This window comes from Anomalospiza imberbis, chromosome 7 (assembly GCF_031753505.1).
Source record: "Anomalospiza imberbis isolate Cuckoo-Finch-1a 21T00152 chromosome 7, ASM3175350v1, whole genome shotgun sequence".
Lineage (NCBI taxonomy): Eukaryota > Metazoa > Chordata > Aves > Passeriformes > Viduidae > Anomalospiza > Anomalospiza imberbis.
The window spans coordinates 6506999-6529418 of NC_089687.1; the positions used below are offsets into that span (position 1 = coordinate 6506999).

The 22420-nt window shown below is 41.7% G+C and overlaps 2 protein-coding genes across 2 annotated transcripts in view; both read left to right on the plus strand.

The window, feature by feature from the left end:
- The window catches only part of DARS1 (aspartyl-tRNA synthetase 1), a 37093-nt gene extending 33394 nt beyond the window's left edge, over positions 1–3699 (plus strand). Inside the window, exons 12-16 of the mRNA XM_068195174.1 lie at positions 467–509; positions 1148–1228; positions 1710–1821; positions 2216–2287; positions 3072–3699. Coding sequence (XP_068051275.1) covers positions 467–509; positions 1148–1228; positions 1710–1821; positions 2216–2287; positions 3072–3163 — 400 coding nt within the window. The 3' untranslated portion in view covers positions 3164–3699. The remainder of the gene's footprint in view (positions 1–466; positions 510–1147; positions 1229–1709; positions 1822–2215; positions 2288–3071) is intronic.
- Positions 3700–7753: 4054 nt separating this feature from the next.
- MCM6 (minichromosome maintenance complex component 6) lies at positions 7754–20350 on the plus strand. The gene is made up of 17 exons (XM_068195177.1): positions 7754–7907; positions 8764–8910; positions 9484–9594; positions 10056–10305; positions 10982–11147; positions 11227–11372; positions 12245–12395; positions 12795–12936; positions 13227–13368; positions 13506–13613; positions 14172–14327; positions 15397–15525; positions 16405–16566; positions 17630–17765; positions 18019–18186; positions 19081–19220; positions 19846–20350. The coding sequence occupies exons 1-17, from the start codon at positions 7795–7797 to the stop codon at positions 19957–19959; spliced, it is 2481 nt and encodes an 826-aa protein (XP_068051278.1). The 5' UTR covers positions 7754–7794; the 3' UTR covers positions 19960–20350.
- Positions 20351–22420: the final 2070 nt, after the last annotated feature.

The window sequence follows — 22420 nt, forward strand, 5'->3', positions numbered from 1 at the left end:
ATCCAGGACCATTAGGGTATTGTGTGATTTTAAGTTAAATGATCTGTGCATCAAATAAAGTTTCCATCATAAGAGTTTGATGGAGGAAAAGAATTTCCTCAACAAGTGTTCATGTGGTTCTCACTTACTGTGTCATACACAAGATGTATGGCAATAGGAAATGCTGTACAGTTCTTCAGTAATCAGAATACGGTCACTAGGAAGAAGTTACATTGAGAGCAAGAATATTTTTAGGTATCAGTTAATTTACAGGATTTCTAGGACCAATACAAAGTATTTAGAAACAAAAAAATATACTTTATTTTGCAAGTTCTGTGTGCACAACCCAAAACAGTCAGAAACAAGTACTAGATTTTCTAAGGGTCAGGGTGCAGCAACTCTGTAGCTGTAATCTTTTGGGCTTTGTGAAGTATATCATCAGTACAAGTTCAAATTACTTTATTTTAATGATGATAATCTTTTTCAGCACACCTAATGAAAAGCTCCTGGGACGCCTGGTAAAGGAAAAGGTAACAGTTATTTTAGAATAAATAAATTTGTCACTGAATCTAAAACCTGATACTGTGGAGTCATAGAATTGCTGTAAATACCTACATATAAACGGTGCCTCAGAACATGCAGAAGTTGTGAAGAGTTGGTGATTACCATTTTTTAATTGACTGCATTCCCATTTTGGTGCTGTGTATTTCATCTACTGTCAGTTTTGTCTTTGTCATTAATAAGCAATTTCAAACCATTTTCAATCTTTTATATTTATTTCTATCATATGTTGTACTGAGGACACCAAACAGGCTAGTAGGCTAGTATGTTCCAAAGCCACTTCTTAGGAGACTTTCAAAAAAAAGCAAACCAGATTCTAAAATCTATAGGAGATGATGAGATTTGGGGGGGGGGGGGGGGGGGGAAGTACCTGTTACAGCAGCACATTTTACTGCTGTACTGCTCAGCATTTGTAAGTTTACACTAGAAACAGTATTGAAAAACTGAGAGAGAATACACCATTTTTATTGATAACCTAGACAATATTGTGAGAAGCTGTTGCGATTTTTTAAAATTTTATTTCAAAGTTTCATTGGTTCTGTCTTTCTCTTGTAATTTTTTTCTGTTAGTTTTATCTTCTACTAACTGTTTTAAATTACTTACTCAGTACGACACAGACTTCTATATTCTTGACAAATATCCTCTTGCTGTGAGGCCTTTCTATACAATGCCAGACCCAGCCAACCCCGTAAGTAAAATTCCCTGTTGTTGTCAATGGGTTTTTTTTTTTTTTATTTTAAATTATTCCATGTAGCAATAACTTGACAATATAGATAAAGTGTATTAATATGACCATAAAATCATTGAATGGTTTGGGTTGGAATGGACCTTAACATTTATTACAGCCTTGCTGTAATTAAAATTATGATAACAATGTCAGGTCAGGGTTACATGACTTGTCAGATGTTTTCAGTTACTCTTTTGCTGGTGAAAACATACCAGGAGGAAATGAGCAAAAACTGGGAGAGCTTTACAAAGAGATCTCCATGGTCAAACACTGCTGCCGTCACTGAAAAGTGGCAGAAACATTCTTCCAGGGCAGCAGACACTTTAGATGAAAATCAGCTTTTTTTACAGCTTTGGAGATCAGAAAATTAAATTATTGCTAGGTGAATATTTGCAAACTGTGGAACTCTAGATAAGAAGTAAAGTCCTTTTTGTGTTTCCAGAAAACCTCTAACTCCTATGATATGTTCATGAGAGGGGAAGAGATCCTGTCTGGAGCTCAGAGAATTCATGACCCCCAGCTGCTGACGGAAAGAGCCAAGCATCATGGCATTGGTAACAAGGCAATTTAAAAGAACATAAGTTGTGACTTGATTTGTGTCCTTTAGAGGAAAAATCTGGGGCAGAATTTGTTATATGAGTGGTAAAATCAGAGTTCTGTTTCATTCTTACTGTTGATCCATCTGATTCTGTTTAACAATCTAGAGTGAGGTATTAAGAAACTAGTGAGTCTTCCAGCAGCACCTTGTTGAATAGTTATTAACAAAATGGTATAATAAAACTGTTACAGTCATAAATTCTAGATAGCTCTGGACAATTTACATGTTCAATGAGTAAAACCCCACTGTTAGTTAGTAATTTTTTTGTTGTGCTTGTAGTCCTGCAGTCACTTGTCTGTTTGGCTTGGGGTTCATTAAGCAGGTGAGAAACCAATATTTTTCTTTTCTAGATTTGGAGAAAATAAAGGCTTATATTGACTCCTTTCGGTTTGGTGCACCTCCACACGCAGGTGGTGGAATAGGTAAGTGTCTGGTTTTTGTTTAGCCTGAGCTTAACTTAAACTGCTCAGTCCCAAGCAGAGTTCAGTATAAAACTCTGAATAGTGACCTTGTTACGTAAATTTGTGGGGCTGTTTATCCTGGAGAATTTAAGGAGACAAGTTCAAATTCAAGGATCATCATGAAATAAATAGGCAAAATACTAATGGCACAGTCTGGCAAGTTTAAAAAGAAGGTGATCACAAGAAAAAGTGCCACCTCGCTAGCCAGGCACATCACTTGAAAATTTGAGCACGGAGGAAAATTTAAGGAAGCAAGAAAATAGTGTATTATGTACGGATTTGTCAAAGTCATAATCATACCAGCAGCCACTGGTCTTTGTGTATTTGATGAAGGTGTTTTGCAGTAAGGAGAAATAAATGATTGCTTCATCATCTGTTTGGGAGCATGCAGCATTTGCAGGTAATCCAGAATAATTTAGGCCAGTTAGAGCTGACATCAAGGAAGCTGAAGCTTCATCTTTTCTTCAGAGTAGATGGTCCTCCTGGCAAAGTACAAGCCAAACAGGAGTTGCCAGGAGAATTATGGAAACCTTAACGTAGGAACTGTGTGGAAAACCAAGTGTGCATCTGGGTTCCACCCATCATGGCTGGGGTGCTTATTGCCCCAAAGATTAGGAAGCGTGCACATAATGGGCTGTGCTCACACTGCTGTGTGAGGCTGGCTCCAGCTGGGAAGGACCTGCAGCTCCTTTGGGCTTTTGAACAAAGACTGATGGTGCTGATGGGCTGTTTTCATCTGCTCTAGGGCTGGAGAGAGTAACAATGCTGTACCTGGGGCTGCACAACGTCCGCCAGACCTCCATGTTCCCCAGGGATCCCAAACGCCTGACGCCCTGACAGGAGCTGCTCTGAGAGATGGGAATGCTCTGCCCTGCAAATAGGCATAGCCCCTGCTGCTGATGAACATGTATTGATTGATTTGAGCATTATGATATGCAATTAAAAACAAAATTCTCCTTTATTAAGTGCCACAGTAATTATTTTTATCCTTAGTTGTTTATTTAAGCGAAAATATTTTAACAAATCAAGACTCTTTGTATTGGCAAGGGCACGTTTTTAATGAAAATGGGATACTTTGAATTAGTATTTTAGTGCCACATTAAATTGTATCATTTTTCTAAACATTTTAATAAATTATGCAATAACCATTTTGCATTTTTCACTTATATCAGCAAGATTGAATAGTGTGAAGTACTGGCTCCGAGATAAAGTGACTGGGTGCTTGCAATTTAACAATCTGGAGAGACCAGCCAGTTGATAATTTACATGAGTGTCAGGTAGGGAAGCAGGTGAGAACATTCTTAACAAGAAATCTTCATAAGAAGTTGTTAAAATAGGTTGAAATAAAGCTCTTAAAGTAAATTAGATACAAATTTGTCTGTTTTTTCTTTGTATCCTCGCAAAATAATGAATCAATAAGGCTTTTTTTGGTTTGTTTTTTTTACTGATGTAATAACTGTCTAGAGTTTAAATTTATTTTCTCTTGTCTCCTCATTTTTTTGAAAGTTGTATAAAAGCCATGAGCCTGGTCTTTATTTTATGTAACTATTTGAAAATGGTTGCAAGTTACACATTCTCATGGAATACACAAAGGATATATAATATTCTCAGAAAATAAATGGGTAGTGAGTTTGAGAGCAAGTAATGTGTTTTCCTGCCTAATCCATCCAGCCTTTGATATAACAAACAAAACAAGGACTTCATGCATCTTTTTCCAAGGAAAACGACCCCAAACTATGTAAGCCAATCTATTTCAGGGTGGTTTTTTTATTTATAAATGCTGTGAACACCCCAACTTTGTATACATAGAGAAATTGAGTGTTTCTGTAAGTCAGAATAGTTCTGAAATTCTTTCTAGACATATTTTTTCTCAAATTATTTACTTACTTGAACTCCTCAATTTGCAGCAGTGCACAAAGCTACTTCTTGTCGTCCTCCTCCTCCTTCCAAGCCAGAGAATGTTCCCTGCATTTGGAGAGGCACCAGTGAATCTGAAACTTCCTTTTGTAGACTGCATCTGAGAGTTGGTTTTCAAATTTAAAACATTTTGTAAGTGTTGCTGCCAAAGAGCAAAGGATTAAATTCCTGATTTGGGTACTGCAGCAGTTTCTCTAATATTCATACATATTTGTAATTCCTGACTTAATTTTTGTTTAACATTTTACATGATCAAACTTTCAGTAGGAGGTACAGTGTGGATGGTCTGTGTTATTGTTGCTACCTTGATTTTTAAATGTCAGAGAAGTTACATACTGGTCATGCTACAGAAAGGTCAGTGAGGCTGTGTATAAATTGTGTAGAGTTTCACAAAAGGGCAAATCATCTTTGCAGCTGCCATTGAACAAGACTTAATTTTAATGTCTTATGACAAGAGTTCTCCATTAGAAAACAATCATACTAAAGGTCAGTCAGGTAAAGTACTGGAAATGTAGAAGTTAAACTTTGTTTAGAAGTCACACAGTTCAAGGAATAACACTTAGCTTTGCTTATGAGTCTGTTGTAATTAATTTACTGTGGAATCTCCCCCATATTATTAACTTGAAAATCTTACACTGTAACCAGTTGTACTTTGCAAAGCTAAGTGGATTATAAACACAGCTCATTGATTGTCACAGACTTACTGCTGATGAATCCAAGTTTCAAAACAGTTGTTTATTTAGCTAAGCCAACTGGAATGAATTTAATTTAGTTACCTTTGTTCATACAGAACTGGTAATATATTCCACTTCGGAAGTGCATTCTTCTAACCAGGAGCAAAATTACAGACTTAAATTTCCTGTCTACAAAAAAATATCCCGGGTGCTCTTTCTCGCTGTAGATTTGGCAGCAAGTTTTGTGCATACGTGCCTGTAACAACTGTGCTTATACCAATTCTTTTAGGAGTTATTCAAACCCATGCTGTAGCTTCATTTATTCGCAGTAACTGCACAAGGACAAGAATTCAGATGGAGGCCCTGATTCCTTTGTCTGCTCAATCCATTCACACAGCCTTTCTTAGCTAACAGAAAATAATTATGATCATAAATCAAAATACAAAATGCATTTGTCCTGAACGTCGTCTTAACATGATACTTTAGTGGGAGCTGCACAGTGCTAGAACTTAGTTTGAAACCCTGCAAATAATGAAGGTCTAAAAGACCTTTATGGTGTTCTGAGAGGAAACAAGTCTGGTGTAATAGTTCTGGAAAAGTAAAACCCGTACTGTCCTTCATTTCCAGTGACTTGCAGGAAGTTTACCAGTTTACAAGGAGTCCGCATGGCTGCTGCCTCTCCACCAGGTAAAATGGTTTTGGTTTCATTTTCTTTCATTATATACAGATGGTAATTACAGTAGTGCAATATTTTAAACTAAGGAACTAGAAAGCATATTGTTTAGGGTAGCCAGGGAATGTGCTCTAAACAAACACAAAGATTCAGTTTGCTTCTGAAGCTTAACTGCAGTTTTCCTGTGAAAACCCATCTGTGTTCACTGAGCTGTCCGAATCTGCCCAGTGGGAAGGAGGACTGGGGCTGTTCTTTTGGCAGCCAAGTGCAGGCCTGGCTCCCCATGGCTGCCCACACCTGCTGGGATAACCCTGGTGGGCAGCACCTCACAGCTGCTTGCTCCCTGCCCAGGGGGCCAGGGCAGGAGGAAGGGAAGAAAAAAAGCAGGAAAACTTTGTGCTTTCACCTGGTGCCTGTCAATTCCAGGCGTATTGGACACCAGTCCATGTGAAAGTAAGGGATGGAGGAGAATGCTGTGACTATACCCATTGTGGAACACCATATGGCTGCCCTGGACTCTGGTTCACACTGGGGTTCCAGAAACTTCTCCAAACAGATTTTAATTATTTACTGTTTCTTCTTTGGGTAATTGTAGATTCTTCTTTGAGAGAGAGGAATCATCTAGGATGGATTATTTCTTTTAAAACAAACCTCACAACCAACTTGTGTGCATTTTCCCTATTATTATCTCACAAAAAAATGGAATTTCCTCAAAAATATTTTTTAAAATTACCAAGTTAGTTCTACAGTCTCTTACTATCTTTACTGTTTTGCAGTTAAGTGTCTGTTCACTGTATGGCAAGTGCACCATGACATGAACAAACACTGCTGCAGGAGGCTGCTGCTGCTGGCACTTCTGAAAGGGTTTCAAAACTGAAAAAGAGTCCTTAGCTGCTATAATTACAGCCAAATTCCCAGTTTAGGCAGAGATTAATGACTTTGCAGGTGGCAGTGAAATTCTAAGCAATTTTTCATAGATGTTGAAGCGGTTCCCGCTGGCAGGCGCCGTGTGCCAGCAGCTGCCATTCGGGAATGGCTGTCAGCCGTGGCACCGCTTGGCAGATGTTGCCTTCAACCATCCTACAGTGGTGCCAACGAGGACTCAAGTGTCCAGACTGTGGCCTGACCCTCGCCTGGTGTAGTTTACATCCTTTCCACCTGGGCCAGTTTTTCAGAAGCTGGAGATGCTCCATGGCATGGGTCTCCTCTGTGAGCAGCTGCCCAAGTGCCTCCTGCACACATTGTGGGGATTCCCTGGCTCGGGGATTCCTCAGCAGTGCTCTGGCCACTCTGCAGTAATTTTAACTCCAGCTACCATAGCTGATTTCGTTGTGGGGAAAGCAATGTCACGTGGAAGCTTCACTGCAGCTGCTATGCTGAAGCTGCCCACAGCTGACACTTCCAGGCCTCCTCAGCATAAGAAGGACATGAAACTGTTGGAGCAAGTCTACAAGAGGGCCATAGAGTTGATAAAAGGAGTGGAGCACCTCACCTGCAAAGACAGGCTGAGAAAGGCGGGGATGTTGAGCCTGGAGAAGAGAAGGTTGTGTGGAGTCCTCATAGCAACCTTCCAGTATCTTAAGAGGCTACAGGAAAGACTTTGTCAAGAATTGTAGTGACAGGACAAGGGGAATGGGCACACATTGAAAAAGGGGAACTGAAGTGAAATATTAGGAAGAAATTCTTCACTGTGAGCATGGTGAGACAGTGGAACAGGTTGCTCAGGGAGGTTGTGGATTCCCCATCCCTCACAGGGCCCAAGACCAGGTTGCATACAAGCCCCTGAGCTCCAGGTCGAGTGGGAGAGGTGTTCCTCACACGGCAGGTGGGCTGGGACTCGACAATCTTTAAGGTCCCTTACGACCCCTTAGCAACTCGTGCCTCTGTTTCTCAGTAGGGAACACTGCGCTGCTCCGGCACAGCTGTAAGCCGTCCGCAGCACTGAGCAGCTCGCTGACAAACCCACAGCCGTTTAGGTTCGGCGGGGCTGGGGCCCGTTCGCTGTCCCTGCTGCCCGCCGCCGCCTCACAGCCCGCCCGCAGCCCCGCCCGCCCCTCGCCTTTGGCGCGAAAACGGCCGCGGGGGGCGGGGCTCTGCGGCACAGCGGCCGCCGATTGGCCGGCGCGGCGGGCGCGCGCCCCACGTGGTACGCGGCGTGGCGCGAACCGCTGTGGGGCCGGGCCGGGCCGGCGGCAGCGATCGGGATGGATCTGGCAGCGGCGGCCGTGGGGGGCGCGGGCGCGGCGCCGCAGCACCAGCAGATCCGCGATGAAGTGGCCGAGAAGTGCCAGAAGTTGTTCTTGGACTTCCTAGAGGAGTGAGTGCCGGGGGCCGGGCCTGGCGACGGGCGGGCAGGGTCGCCAGCGGGTGGCGGGCCGATAGCGCCTTACGGAGGGGCCGCCATTTGGCGAGATCCTTTCAGGGCCTGGTGCCCCTGCCCTTGGCGTTCAGCTGGAAAAGCTCTGCTGTTGTCTCAGGCTCTGCCGGGAGGAGCCTGAAGGAAGGCAGCACGGTGCTCTCTTGGTAGGCAAAACCCTTCTCGGAGAGTTTCCGCGAAAACGTTGCCCAAAGAATTTGGGATGTGCTGGAAGTGTCTGAGGCCAGGTTGGATGTGGCTTTAGGCAGCCTTGTCTAGTTGAAGATGTTCCTGCCATGGCAGGGGGTTGAAACGAGATAATCTTAAAAGCCCTTCAAAACCAAGCCATTCTATAATGGTATGATTTTTAAGTGCATTTGTTGCACTTCAGCAAAGTTTTGTCACAGCTGTGTTGAAAACCCTTTCCATGGCTTGGGTGTTAAACATTAATACATCTGGCTCCCTGCGTTTTGCCTCCTGAGGGGCCCATCTCATCAAATAAGGAAACCATTAACATCACCCGGAGGAACAAAACCTTGTTTGCTGGTGCAGTCATTGTTAAACCTTAAGTAAAATTTTTTCTGGCACTGGGACAACTCTTCTGCTGTATGAAATGTAAATCCACGTGTCTGTGCTCGGGTGAGAATCGAGCGGATGTAGCAAGGGGTGGAAGAAGAAATATTGTTGGAAAAGAGCTTTGCAAGGGACTGTGGGATGCCTGAATGTGAGTGATCCTTTTCTCTGTCATTTCTCCTGAACTCAGAGTATTCAGTTGCTGCCTGTGTGACTGTGAAACATTTTCCTGAATCACTTTCAGGTTCCAGAACAGTGATGGAGAGGTCAAGTACCTGCGAGATGCTGAAGAACTGATCCGGCCAGAGCGGAACACGTTGATCGTCAGCTTTGCGGATTTGGAGCAGTTCAATCAGCAGCTCTCTACCACTATTCAGGAGGAATTTTACAGGTAAAATGTAGAGTGGGTTTTTTTCAGGTAAAGCTGAGCTCTGCTGGAGTCTCATGCCCATAATGTCTTGGTTTTATGTAAAAAAATTAGAGGCTTATTTTCTTTCTGCGTCCCAGAAACACTTATATTTAAGATTTTATTGATTTTATTTTTTTACTGGCTAAAATGTTTCTCAGTGAATTCCTCTCTGGAAACCATTAGTTAACCAGATAATTGCATTTATTGTGGTAAAGAAGTAGGTGGTCAGTATGAGAATACAGAATAAACTAAAATTTCGTGCCCTGACAATATTTTATTGAATTGATCACTTATTTTGAAGATACACTTCTTAACATAAAGAAAAAAGTGTCATAAAATGAGACTTAGAAAAGTCTGTTTTCAAACAATAGTACAAGTAACGTTATTATGCAGTGATCTCGCATTTAGCATATTTAGAGTGTCTTTTTTGGGTTATACAACATAGAATTAAAAGCCAGAACATGGAAATCTGTTACAAGTCTTTGATGTAATCTAAAGCAGAGAAGGCATTTTGATAGCTTCTCTAAAATTTGAACTTTTTTCCCCATATTTTAGGGTTTATCCATACCTGTGTCGAGCAACAAAGACTTTTGCCAGAGACCACGGAAATGTTCCTGCAAACAAGGATTTTTATGTTGCCTTCCAGGACCTTCCTACCAGACACAAGTAAGATGATTATTAATTCCAGAAAATCATGCTGTTTTACTACAAGGAAAAACATGTCAAAGCATGCTGAAAATGTTCTGGTTATGTAGTGTGAAATGTGCAGTTGGCCGCTACAGTTGTGGCAGACTTTCCTGATCTTGTGCAGGTGATTTTTTGACAAAGTTTTTCATTTGTAAATCACACTCAGATACTTAAATTCATCATATTTCACAAACAAGAGTAACCTCTCTAGTTAAAAAAAAAAAAATTGTGTTGCTTTGAAATACTAGTGATGTAACTTTTGCATTCATTTAACCTTTAGTATTAACCTAAAAGTTTATGTGAAATAAAAATGAGAATATGTTGTCGAATATATTGTAGTAAGTTTGTTTCTTATATTGACACTGTATTGTATGTTAGTACCCTGGGCCTAAAATTGTCAACTCAATAATTTAATCCTTGTGAACTTCTGTTTTAAACAGAATTCGAGAGCTGACTTCGGCAAAAATTGGCTCCCTGCTGCGCATCAGTGGGCAGGTGGTTCGTACCCACCCCGTCCATCCAGAGCTGGTCAGTGGAACCTTCCTGTGCCTCGACTGCCAGACAGTGATCAAAGACGTGGAGCAGCAATTCAAGTACACCCAGCCAAACATCTGCAGAAACCCAGTCTGTGCCAACAGAAGGCGATTCCTGCTGGACACGAACAAATCAAGATTTGTTGATTTCCAAAAGGTACAAAGGTGATGTTGGGGAGTGATGGCAACCAGTACTGTTCCTGTGGTAGTTGGAAGGTGTTATTTGTACTTCTGCACATTGAAGATGGTTAATTTTTGTTCTGTCAAGAAAACATCAAGAAAAGATCTCAAGAAAAGGCACTGCAATTTATGCAGAAAGTTTCTTCCCGCCTCTGGAAGACTTACGTTTAAGAATGGGAAATTACTTGTTGTGTTGTGTGACATTTATTGTCTGAGTAAGCCACTGAAGCCCCACATATTCGAGCCAGAGTTAGTCTCATGTTACCAGTACCTCAGCTATAGCTGCTTTATACAAGTATGAAAAGAGGTTGCTTATGGGTATCTGCAGTGTCTTGCTCTTCCAGGTTGATTTACCCTCACAAATCCTCAGCACTTCACATCCCACAGTTGTATTTTATGTCAGCCACATGAACTGAAATCTTCAGGTTACCTTTCAGAATTGTCACTGTGGCCCTCGTACATCCTCTAAGCTGCTGCAAGACTCCTTAGGTGCTGATTAGTGAAGGGATTTTTGGTTGTGTGTCGTATTGTGAGAGGGATCGACGTGGACAGCAGCAGTCAGATGCTGTTGAACACGTCTGTTAGCAGTGTAGCTTTTGAAGCAGTTTCAGATCTGGTGCCATGCTCAGTGTTGAAGCTTCTCTCCGTGCCAGGTGCGCATCCAGGAGACGCAGGGCGAGCTGCCGCGCGGCAGCATTCCGCGCAGCGTGGAGGTGATCCTGCGCGCAGAGGCCGTGGAGTCTGCCCAGGCTGGTGACAAATGTGACTTCACTGGCTCACTGATTGTCGTGCCTGACGTGTCCCAGCTCGCCACACCAGGTTTGTTGCTACTCATGACCTCCGTGAGGTGTCCTTCCCGTGCTGGGAGCTGCTGCCCTGACTCCTGTTTCCCTGGCAGGGTTACGTGCAGAAACCGGCTCGCGGGTGACGGGGACAGAGGGCTACGAAACCGAAGGCATCCGGGGGCTGCGCGCCCTCGGGGTCCGGGAGCTCTCCTATAAGCTCGTTTTTCTGGCGTGTTACGTTGCACCAACAAATCCACGGGTGAGTCTGCAGAGAAAGGAGATTTAAAGGTGTTGGTGATTTCTGTTCTGGATGGTTTTCCCTCAAATTAGGGAGCAGGAATGGGTAAAGCTTTAAGTGTGCATGTGTGCCACCTTTCTGTGTTGGTTTGACTGTCTTTATATTCTCTTTGAATTTGCGTAGCAAGGTTCTTGTTTTTGTTGCTCGTAGCATTTTTCACAGATGTGATTATTTGCCAGTGTTGCAGTTTGATCTAAACAGCTAACTGGCACATGTATTTCCATTCAGCTTTCTGCAGCATTTCCTTTTCTTCCAGGAAATCCTATTGCTGCATTTTGTCACAGGAAAGACAGGGATCCTTTTTGTTCCCTCTGGTTTATCAAGTGACATCTTGGGATGTTACTGCAGTATGAGTAATACTGATTACATCTGGGTTTTGGCATGGTGTGGTACTGTAATCTATCGTTCTGCTAAGAGCATCACCATCACGTAGGATAAAAAGAGTATCTGCTACATTCTGGGAGTAGAAGTTTCTGGCCCCCATTTCAGAGCATCAGAAGACCTTGGAAGTTCCAGTTAATGTAAAAATGCTTACAAAGACAACTTTAGTCAAAGGAAGTCATATTGGTTTTACTCTTTTTTTTAATCTCTGTACGAGCAACTACTTGGGATTTTCTCACTAACTCAAGTTACACTATTGATTTTGCCTGCTAGGAAATTGGCTATTGGTTTTTAAGGGTATAAGGTGATGAGGTTGCTTAGCCTAAGGGCAGCTTTTCAGGATGCGTTCCTCCCATCTAGATTTCAGAGCAAGTTTTTGTGACCTGTCTGCAGTGCTCACATTCATTAGTGACTCTTACTATTTTTGTTGCTGTTTGATTTTCTTGGTTTAGTTTGGTGGAAAAGAGCTCCGAGATGAAGAACAGACTGCAGAAAGCATTAAAAACCAAATGTCTGTGAAAGAGTGGGAAAAAGTTTTTGAAATGAGCCAAGATAAGAACCTTTACCATAATCTGTGCACCAGCCTCTTCCCCACTATCCATGGTAAGAATCTGTTTGTGGCCTTAGAGAGGGAAGATTTCACTTGTGTAAATATTAATTCCTTTTGCTGTCTCTGTAGTCTTTGGGAAAGGTTGAAAGCCCTGTGCCAGCTGCCACAAACTCTCCCCCTCAGCACTGGTTGTGCTAGAAGAGGAAAATCTATTCTTTGAATATTTGTGGTGTTTAATCATTAAGGCCTGCAAGCCCAATCTAGAAGGTTGGGTTTGATGTCAGGTCTTTTGCTACTGAATCCTACAGGTTTTAGTGGATGCTTAGCAAATAGGTGAATTCCAAGTGGATGTGTCCAAATGGTCTAAAATTCTAGTGGGGTGAAGGTTTTTTTTAAATAGGAAAATCGTGGTGTTTTTTCGGATGTTTAGTTTAATGTCTTTCCTGGGGCAGGTAATGATGAAGTAAAACGCGGGGTCCTGCTGATGCTCTTTGGAGGAGTTCCCAAGACCACTTCAGAAGGCACTTCATTGCGTGGGGACATCAATGTTTGTGTTGTTGGTGATCCAAGTACAGCCAAGAGTCAGTTTCTAAAGTAAGATTAAGACCCAGCCTTTAAATATTGTCCGGTGTGGCTAGAGCTATAAATGTGCACTGTGCCTTTTTCTGTGTTAAACATAGGAAAGGGAAGTAAAAGATGTGAGAATATTTCCCAGAGATTGTGGGGATGTGATTGAAGTATTTGAGCAGGGCTAAAACAAACTCAGCGTAAAAATTTCCAGATATTTTCAAAGGATGTTGAATATTAAAAATACAAATTAATTGCACATTTTAAAATATCAGCGGGGGATAAAGTACTGGATGTTTTATTACTCTTTTCCACAGGCACGTGGATGAGTTCAGTCCCCGTGCTGTGTACACCAGCGGCAAAGCCTCCAGCGCCGCGGGTCTGACGGCAGCTGTGGTGAAAGATGAGGAGTCCCACGAATTTGTCATTGAGGCTGGAGCACTGATGCTGGCAGATAACGTGAGTCTAGGAAGGGGAGAGGTTCCTGCATCCCTAGAATGAGTTTGATTAATGACAGAGAGCCCTAAATTGTCTTAGTGATGCTTTTTTCATAAGTGATTGACTAGTGGTCACTTATTTTCATTCTTCTGCTGCAGGGTGTTTGTTGCATTGATGAATTTGACAAGATGGAGGTGCGGGATCAAGTAGCCATTCATGAGGCAATGGAGCAGCAAACAATATCCATTACTAAAGCTGGAGTGAAGGTACCTTGCACTACTCCTCTGTGTAGTCTGTAGCATCACCTGTTTGTTATGTGTACTGATGTGGCTTCACCTGCCAGATCTTCTTGTCACCTCTGCAGCTGCCTCACTGTGGCAGGACAGAGAGCACTTGTTGCAAAGTTCTTGTGGCACATACCCAAAGCAGGTCAGAAATGTGACTGAAAGTTAAACAGTAGTGAACAAGAAACAGAAAATGGGAAAAGCCTAACCTTGAAGTAACCCCAAAAAAGGTTACAGAATGGTGTGTGTCTGTAGAAAAACAGGATCTTGTGAAAAGCAATTTTAAGTGCTTGTTTCAGTAGTATTGGCAAGAGTGTGACAGTGTTTCAATATTGGTCATCAAACTGTGTCTCAGGACAGAGACCTGCTTAGAAAGGGCTTGTTGGTGGAGTTTAGGTGCTTTTGAGGAGTGATTGTTGTAATACCTGCATTGGACTCCACCTATAAGGTGTTATACTGAACCATTGGGGTTGCAATGAGTTGGTTTAGGAAGTGGTCACAGATACAGGTTTTTTTTAATTCATTTTTTCCCACTGTCAGGCTACTCTGAATGCCAGGACCTCCATTTTGGCTGCAGCAAACCCAGTTGGTGGCCGCTATGACAGATCCAAGTCACTGAAACAAAATATCAACCTGTCAGCTCCCATCATGTCCCGCTTTGATCTCTTCTTCATCCTTGTGGATGAGTGTAATGAGGTAATTTTACTGAATTATAGAATAGTTTGTGTAAGAAAAGATCCTTGGAGGTCTCTAATCTAACCTTGCACTCAGGTCATTGAGAACAGTTTGCCAAGACTTGACCTGGTGAGTTTTGAGTATCTCCAAGGATGGAGATTCTGCAGTCTCTCCAGGCCCCTGCAATGTGTGGCAACTCTTATGTGTTAAAAGTTAATAATAATAATGTTATGTGTTAAAAGTAAATAATAACTTTTACATCTAATCAGAATTTCTCATGGTTCAGTTCATGTGGGTTGCATCTTATCCAAGGACTGTTTGGCTTCATCACATCTATGCTGGCCGGTAAAGCAGTTGCTTTCCTTTCAAGCTGAACAGACCTGGCTCTTCTGCCTTCTCATACATCACATTCTCCTGCCCTCTGACCATCTTGGTGGCCCTCTGCAATTTTGAGTGAAGGAAATCTCATGAGAGTGTCTTGCTCCTGCTTTTCCGCTCTGTCTGTGCAGCTAAAAGCTGGCAGTACAAATTTGAGCATACTCTGCTGAATACAAGGATACTGCCTTTTCATCCTGTAGTGGTTTGACCTGCAAACTTAACACCATTAGTCATTTTTACAAATGGCTGGTCACTAAGGCTGAGACTGCTGCCACCTGTCTATGTGGCATTTGCCTTGGGAATGCATGAGATCCAGAGATTAATGTTGGTTCAGCCACTGTTCTGCTCAGAGTGATTATCTAATTGAGAAGGGACTGGTGAGAGAGACAGAGCAGGCTGAAAAGGAAGAAAGTTCCCACGCTGCAGAGTGCTGTTTTCTGCCTGTTCTCTGGCTAACTTGTAACCCAGGAGACTTCCAAGAGGTTATAAATCCTAAAACTGCCTTTTATCCCTCCTCTGCTGCGTTTCCCTGTATTAAAAAACCCCAGGGCATTCTCCTGGACCTCCTGGCAGAGAGTTTGGCTACTGGAAAGGGTAGCTGTGCCATGAGGATTACAGGTAAACAGGGGGAATGGGAAGGAAGAATAGAAGGGTTGTTTTGCTCTTTGGCTGATGCTGTGCGAGTGGTCCTGACACGGCCCCAATATCCCAGGTGATAGATTACGCCATTGCCCGGCGCATCGTGGATCTGCATTCCAGAGTGGAGGAGTCTGTGGACCGTGTCTATTCCTTGGATGATATCCGAAGGTATCTGCTGTTTGCAAGACAGTTTAAACCAAAGGTAATTTTACTTCTTAAGTAAACTGTGGAACAGTTGTTCTGTCTGAGGAGGTCCAAGGGGACAGTCACTCTGCAGTAGGCTTTTCTCCAGCAAACACCAAGACACTTGGGGTAGCGTTTTCTCAATGAAAGAGCCATAAACTCAGGTTATTACCTAGAAACAGAGTATTTTGGAGCCTGGTGCTCCTAAACTCCAGAAACCCAGTCAGCCCAGCTGAGATTGTTATAGTCCATGGCAGTTCTTAACCTTTGTCTAGAACAATTGAGGGATCCATGGCCTTCTCATACCTTTCAGGCATGGGTTATTCAACATGGCTGCTGCAGAGTTTTTTGTATTTTATTGACTTACTGCTTATTAATCAGTTTGTGTGTCTTTATTTTAAAAGGGTATTGTGCCTCTGTTTCTTTGCTTTTTGGTAAAATACAGAACATGGGAAACTGGTCTAACTACAGAATTTTTTTGGGTCTATCCAAGTAGCAGCTTGGAAGGGCTGTGTGTTTGGTTTTTCATAAGTGTATAAACAGAACAATCTAGTAGGGACAGACATGAATTATGTGTGGAAACAAGTCGGTGGAAGATAAAAATAGAAATTATTAAAAAATCTGCTGTAAAATAATTAATGCAGCTCTGTACTTAGGTACTATGTACTGATGACTGTAATGTCATTATCATTGATAAGTGTAATCATTATTACAACATAATTTCAGCACAATGTGATTGCCATTATACTTGCATAGAGTATGTGTATAGCATAGAATACTTCAGATAAAAGCAGCAGCCAGTACAGCAAAGGCTGCACACTGCCAATCTAATGCAAGAATAAAAGTCTTTAATACTCTGACCACTGGAACTCCTGGCACTCTGTTTGATGCCACTCAGATATCCAAGGAGTCTGAGGACTTCATAGTGGAGCAGTACAAGCGGCTGCGGCAGCGCGATGGCTCAGGAGCGACCAAGTCATCCTGGAGGATCACAGTGAGGCAGCTGGAGAGCATGATCCGCCTGTCTGAGGCCATGGCCCGCATGCACTGCTGTGATGAGGTATCAGGGCCGTGGTGGAGCGTTGGGTAAATGTTCATGGAAACGTGTGGGAGTTGTGCATCTGCTGTCTGACTGTGATATTGGATGTTGTCCTGTGGGTGAGGAGGAGAGCTTGAGTCATGGTCATACTCAGAGTCTGTATGCCAGAAACACCGTTTTAGAGGGCTGACTTGTAAAACTGATGTCAGCTGGTCCAAACTGAGAGCTTGCATGATTGTGTATCACAGCTGTGTCAGCACTCTCAGCCTCCTACCTGTCAAATTATCACAGTCACCTACTACTGTCACCCAGGTCTGTTGGCAGTTTCTTTCCTAATCTTTCAGTTTGTACTCTCTTGGCTCTCTTCCATTTGCAATCTGAAAAGCCAAAGTTCACCGAAGTATCTGGACCTCCCCAAGAGCAGCTGTGTGTGTGATCTGAGCTCCTGCTCACATCAACCACTGCTGAAAAGCTGTTCTGGCTGTTAATTGTAGTGTGATTGCTGCCCCTCTAGTCTTCACTTTCAAACCCAGCAGGCCTTTCAAAATGTGGTTAGAGGCTATGTGACACATGCAGGGATGGAACCCTGCTCACTGGTTGTGTAAGGACACCCTTTGGATTCTTTTAAATTAAATTCAGCTTATAAAGAAACAGATAGCTTTGAGGTTATGGCTCAGCTACAGATGATTTTTCCAGTTTTTGCTTTTCAGTTCTAGAGGAGAGTATCATTAATTATATCTCTCTTTCTTTCATATTGTCTCTGTTCAGACCCATTTCTTTCATGTTTCTTGCTCCACTGATCTTTCTCCCAAATGTTCTTGGCTTAGTAAAATTTTTATCGACTCCACAAGATTGCTAAATCCTGAAAGGGACCAGGCTGCTTTTCCCTCCATAACCTTGCATGACCTTGGAATACTTGTAGTGGGATATAATTTAACTTGCAGAGTATTTACTGCTTAGGATTAATCAGCTGAGATGTGTAGAAGATCACTTTGTCAGAGTGAGAGATGAGTTTCTGGAGCTGTTTGAAAACTAGAAGCACCCCTGTGCCTATTTAATATATATTTTTTCAAATCTTCCTTAGGTTCACCCAAAACATGTGAAGGAAGCTTTCAGGCTTTTAAATAAGTCCATCATCAGAGTTGAGACTCCTGATGTCAATTTAGACCAAGATGATGAACAGCAAATGGAGGATCAAGAGGACCAAGATGGAGTCAATGGTAAATTACGTACAGAGAAATTTTTCAAAGGGAAAAGTCCTTCCACTCTTTACAGTTTACCTTGATTGAGCATATGCTTCTCTTCAGTTTCTCACCTATTTCTCTAGAAATCTGGGCTCCTCTTCTTAACTCTTGCTTCTTCAGCCTCCTTCAGCAACTCACCTGGTTGGTCAGCACAAGGCTTTTCAGTGGCTCAGAGTATTAACCAGCTAAAAGATGTTGCAGCTTTAAATATGGCTATGTGTCCAAACAGGTGAGGCAGAAGCTCCAGCTGGGGTCAGTGGCCTTGTGAACGGGATCAATGGCCATTCTGAGGATGTGAGCAAAGATGCTGCACCCAAAGCTTCTCTCAGGCTGGGCTTTTCTGAGTACCGACGGATTTCTAATCTCCTGGTGCTGCACCTCAGGAAAGCAGAGGAAGGTAAGAATTTCTTCACTGCAAAGAGGGCAGACCCTGAGTTTAGGGAGTTAGTGCATCTCTTGCTGTTGTACATGGGATTTTCTCTCCTGTTGAGACAACAAACTTGTTAGGTCAGGTGTAGACCTATGCTCATGTGACAGTCCTACATCTGGTGATGGAAATAGGACTTCCTGGAGTTTCTAGCTCTGTTACCTTAGTCGTTTATCAAAACCTATTAAGCTGAGCAGCATGTCAGCAGAGTAGAGCCAGAAGAGGATTTGTAGCACACAATGGTGTAACCAAACTAGAAGAGTGTGTAGCAGTGAAAACTGGAGCAGGAGCTTTAATGCATGCCAGCAACCACAGCCTGTCTTAAGAAAATGGCTGGATTAGTTCTTCAGAAGCTAAAATATTTCAGTTGCAATGAGGCTACTCCTGCAGTGAAATGCAGCAGTTGTCTCATAGCAGATACTAAAGCTACAAAGCTTTTGCAAGGGTGTGGAGATGACAGTGTCTGTTCAAATGCTGCGTACGTGTAAAAGGACAACTCCTCTAGCTTTGTGTGACAGTGGTTTTTCTTTAGCCCTCACTTAAAGAAAAGGTGTTTTAATCCTTGCAACTGGTTTTTCTTGGAGCTGAAGGCTGATGGGATTTGGAAGCCATCTGAAAGCATAGAACTGAAAGCTTCCATTCTCAATCTAATTATCTCCAATTAAACCATGACACAGCAACCTCCTGTGCAAAATATGATGCTTTAAGAAAAAAAACCCTTAAGTCTGACCTTTCCTAAACATCTTAAAAAGCCTATTTCTCTCTTCAGCATTGTGAATGTTAATGTGTAAATCCTTTTCTTCTGTGGTTGGAGTGGTAGTTTACTGCTGCTGTGTTTATGCTGTGTTATTATTTTTTCTGCAGAAGAGGACGATGCAGCACTAAAGAGGAGTGAACTTATTAATTGGTATCTAAAGGAAATTGAATCTGAAATTGAATCTGAAGAAGAACTAATAAATAAAAAGAAGATCATAGAGAGAGTCATTCACCGACTCACACATTATGTACGTATAGAGATGTGTGGATAGTGAAAAAGGGTTTTTTGACTTGTCTAGGGTTGGTACTTATATATTGAAATGTTTCATTTTTAATAGAATACATTTCTGTTTGGAGAATCTGTTTTGTTCTTCCATTGATTGATGCAGTATAAATGCCTTCTTTGTTTAACACCTGCTACAGTAATTACAGGAAAAACTACTGAAATAAATTAGAGACGTGTATAAGTAAAAGTTCAACTGTGTCACCACAGAAGTGTGATATTTTTCTGTATTTCTATAGCACTATACATTAGGATACAAAAATACAATTAACACTTGTATTCAATGGATAGCCTTAAGTCAGAGGGGTATGAGGGCATTTTGGAGGAAAAAGTATGACAAAATAAACTACTTTCCACTTCTAAAGACACAAAACCATTAGATTGGAAAGCATAAGCTGGACAGTTCCCAGGAAGGATACAACATAGGAGTGATTTCCACTGAATGCTGTTTTTAAGAATCTCTTAGAGGGAGTTCACAATTAAAAGGGTTAAGTAATTAATAAGAGGTCCTACCAATATAAAAATGCCTTTCAAAGAGTACAAACAAACCTCTCTGTCCTTGTTTTAACACAACTCTTTGTCTGTTGCAGGACCACATTCTGATCGAACTGTCCCAGTCAGGACTGAGAGGATCCAGAGAAGAGGAGACTTTTGATGATGATCCGTACCTGGTTGTCAACCCAAACTATCTGCTGGAGGACTGAGGGCTGAGAATGGCATTCTAGAGCTGACTGCTCACAAGTTGGAAAATGCATTCTTTTCTTGCAGGGGTTGCTGTATAGCTAATTCCTTAAATTCCTATGACTATGCCAGAGTGTGGTCAGTAATAGGTGATCTCTCATTTACACTGAGCATACCTGGAAAGCTTTTAAAGACATGACACACATATATTAGTTCCACTGGTAGCTCTGAATTTCAGTGCCATCATCTGGATGCAGAGGAGAATCGTCCAACAGCTTTTTTTCATCATCAAGCTATGTAGATGTTTCTGTTTTAAATAAGACTAATTTTACATTGTTGTTCTTTAGTAGACATTTTATGCTATAGGTTTTTACTCTTTTTCTTCTTAACATAAATAAAAGCTCATTAAATATTTGTGGATGGGTTTGTTGTTACTCAATTGTGAGATTGCTGTTTTCTATGCCTGTAGTTTGAGGCTGAAAGAAACAGTGATCTAGATGTTTAATGTCTTAAGGAAGACCAAATTTCCTGGATGACAGATGCTCTTTTTAAGATGTTTTTTAAACTTCCTGTAATAGACAATGAGAAACTGAATGCTTCTCTTTCTTTTTAGATGGACTAAAGATGTGCAGGCTCCTGTTGCATATGTAAAGTAGAAAATGGCAAATAGCCAAGCCCAAAGCAAGGCTTTAAGTCAGCAGAGCAGAAACCTCAACCTTGATGAATGTCTTAACTTGTAAGTGAATGGAAAACTGTCACCATTTGTGAGGGATTTTAAGACTATATTTGTAAACCCGGTTGAAGATCTTTCTATAAGAAAACTTTGCTTGAATTTCTGCTCTCATTTTTTACTGTAAACTACGGGATTATTAAATAATCTATTAAGAATTAAAAATACCCGAATATTTGTCCTGTTGCCTGGATCTTGTTACCTTGTCAGAAACATTTGTAATGCATGAAAGAGATCGAAGTTACATATTTTATTTAGAAATAGTGTGGAATAGCTGTTTCTGAAGAGGGCTCAGAAATGGAGCTGGTTTGTAAGACTGTATTCTTTTCCTGTTAGTCTCTCCCAGCTTTGGAGAGTTACACCTTGGTCTAACTGAGCATATCGTTAAAAATAACAGTTCTATAACGACAGGAAGATGTTTAGCCTTCATTATGTTTCCTCCTCCTCTAACTCTTAGTTGGAAAAGAAATACTCTTCATGTAGGAGAAAGTATTTTTAATACTTCTTTCCCCAGTTCTGTAGGCTGAGAGGGGTTTGCTCTGAGTTAATGCAGCTCTACTGAAAAATAAGCACCAGATGGTGCTGTACAGTTAATTTTTAAACTTGCTATTCAGACATCAGAGTGAGGGGAACTTGTTCAGAGCACTCAGCACAAAGTTATAGTGAGCTCTTCAGGCCTTCCTGAAAAAAAATTCATCCGAGAGTCAAATAGAGTCAAAGTACACAAACTACAATCCCTGAATGAGGCTTGAGTAACAGCAAATGTTGAGGGATGTCTTCAGCCTTAACTTAAAGATAAAATTGCTTGACAGCAATAACTTGCCCACATGATTGCAGATGAGCTTTAGACAAAATTTTGGTTATTAAAGGAAATGAACTCTGAAATAGAACCAATGTTTGATAGACATGTAGAATTTTGTGTTTAGTTGGTTTAAAAATGTTCTCAGCCCTTCAGTGTTGCTGTACTGGAATGCAGAAGAGCTGAGTTAGAGGTGCTCTTCAGCAGTTCAGGTGGGTAACCTGAATGTGTCCACCCTGCTGGGAGAGCAGTGTTTCCAGGGCTGAAGGAGGGAGAGCTTCGGAAAGCAAAAAAAAATGAGGCTAAAATTCCTGGATGTTTTTGGCAGGAGGAAGCACGCTCTTGCTGCTGCCTGAATTCATATCAGAGTCACTTTTCCAGGTGGTTGAGGTGCCACACCTCACATTTCCTTTATGCACCCAGGATCAGAGCAGGAACAAGCCTCCTGCTGCCCTGCATGCCCTGAAGCCATGGTGGACCCGGCCCCAGCCAAGCACTGCTTTTGTTGGGTTTTGCACCACAGCTGTGCTGGGATTCTTCTAAAGCTGAAAAGGCCAAAAACAGAGGGAAGGTTTATCTACTTATTTAATCTTCCTCTAAATGGGAGGAAATATTAGCAAATGTCAACTGATATTTAAACATAAAGGGAAACATAAGCATCTCAGAAAATGTTTTCACATTTTCATGACCTTTCTCCAACTGAGTGGAAGTGGTTTTTGTGTTTATCTATGTCTTTTTATCTACTGTGAAAGTCCAATCCAGTGTCAGCTAATTCAGAGAACATTTATCTATGGAAAGTGATTGAAAGTGTTTTTTTGTGTTTATCTATGTCTTTTTGTCTACTGTGAAAGTCCAGTCCAGTGTCAGGTAACTCAGAGAACATTTATCTATGGAGCAGATAATTTCAGTTAAATATTACTTCTACTGGTGTATGAGTAGTGTGGAATAGTTTCTG

Bases quoted from the DNA above. Each gene is read 5' to 3' on its own strand.
- MCM6 (XM_068195177.1), top strand. From the start codon at position 7,795: ATGGATCTGGCAGCGGCGGCCGTGGGGGGCGCGGGCGCGGCGCCGCAG. The intron at 14,328-15,396 runs GTAATTTTACTG...CCAATATCCCAG, and splicing joins TTGTGGATGAGTGTAATGAG to GTGATAGATTACGCCATTGC. The intron at 19,221-19,845 runs GTACGTATAGAG...TGTCTGTTGCAG, and splicing joins TTCACCGACTCACACATTAT to GACCACATTCTGATCGAACT.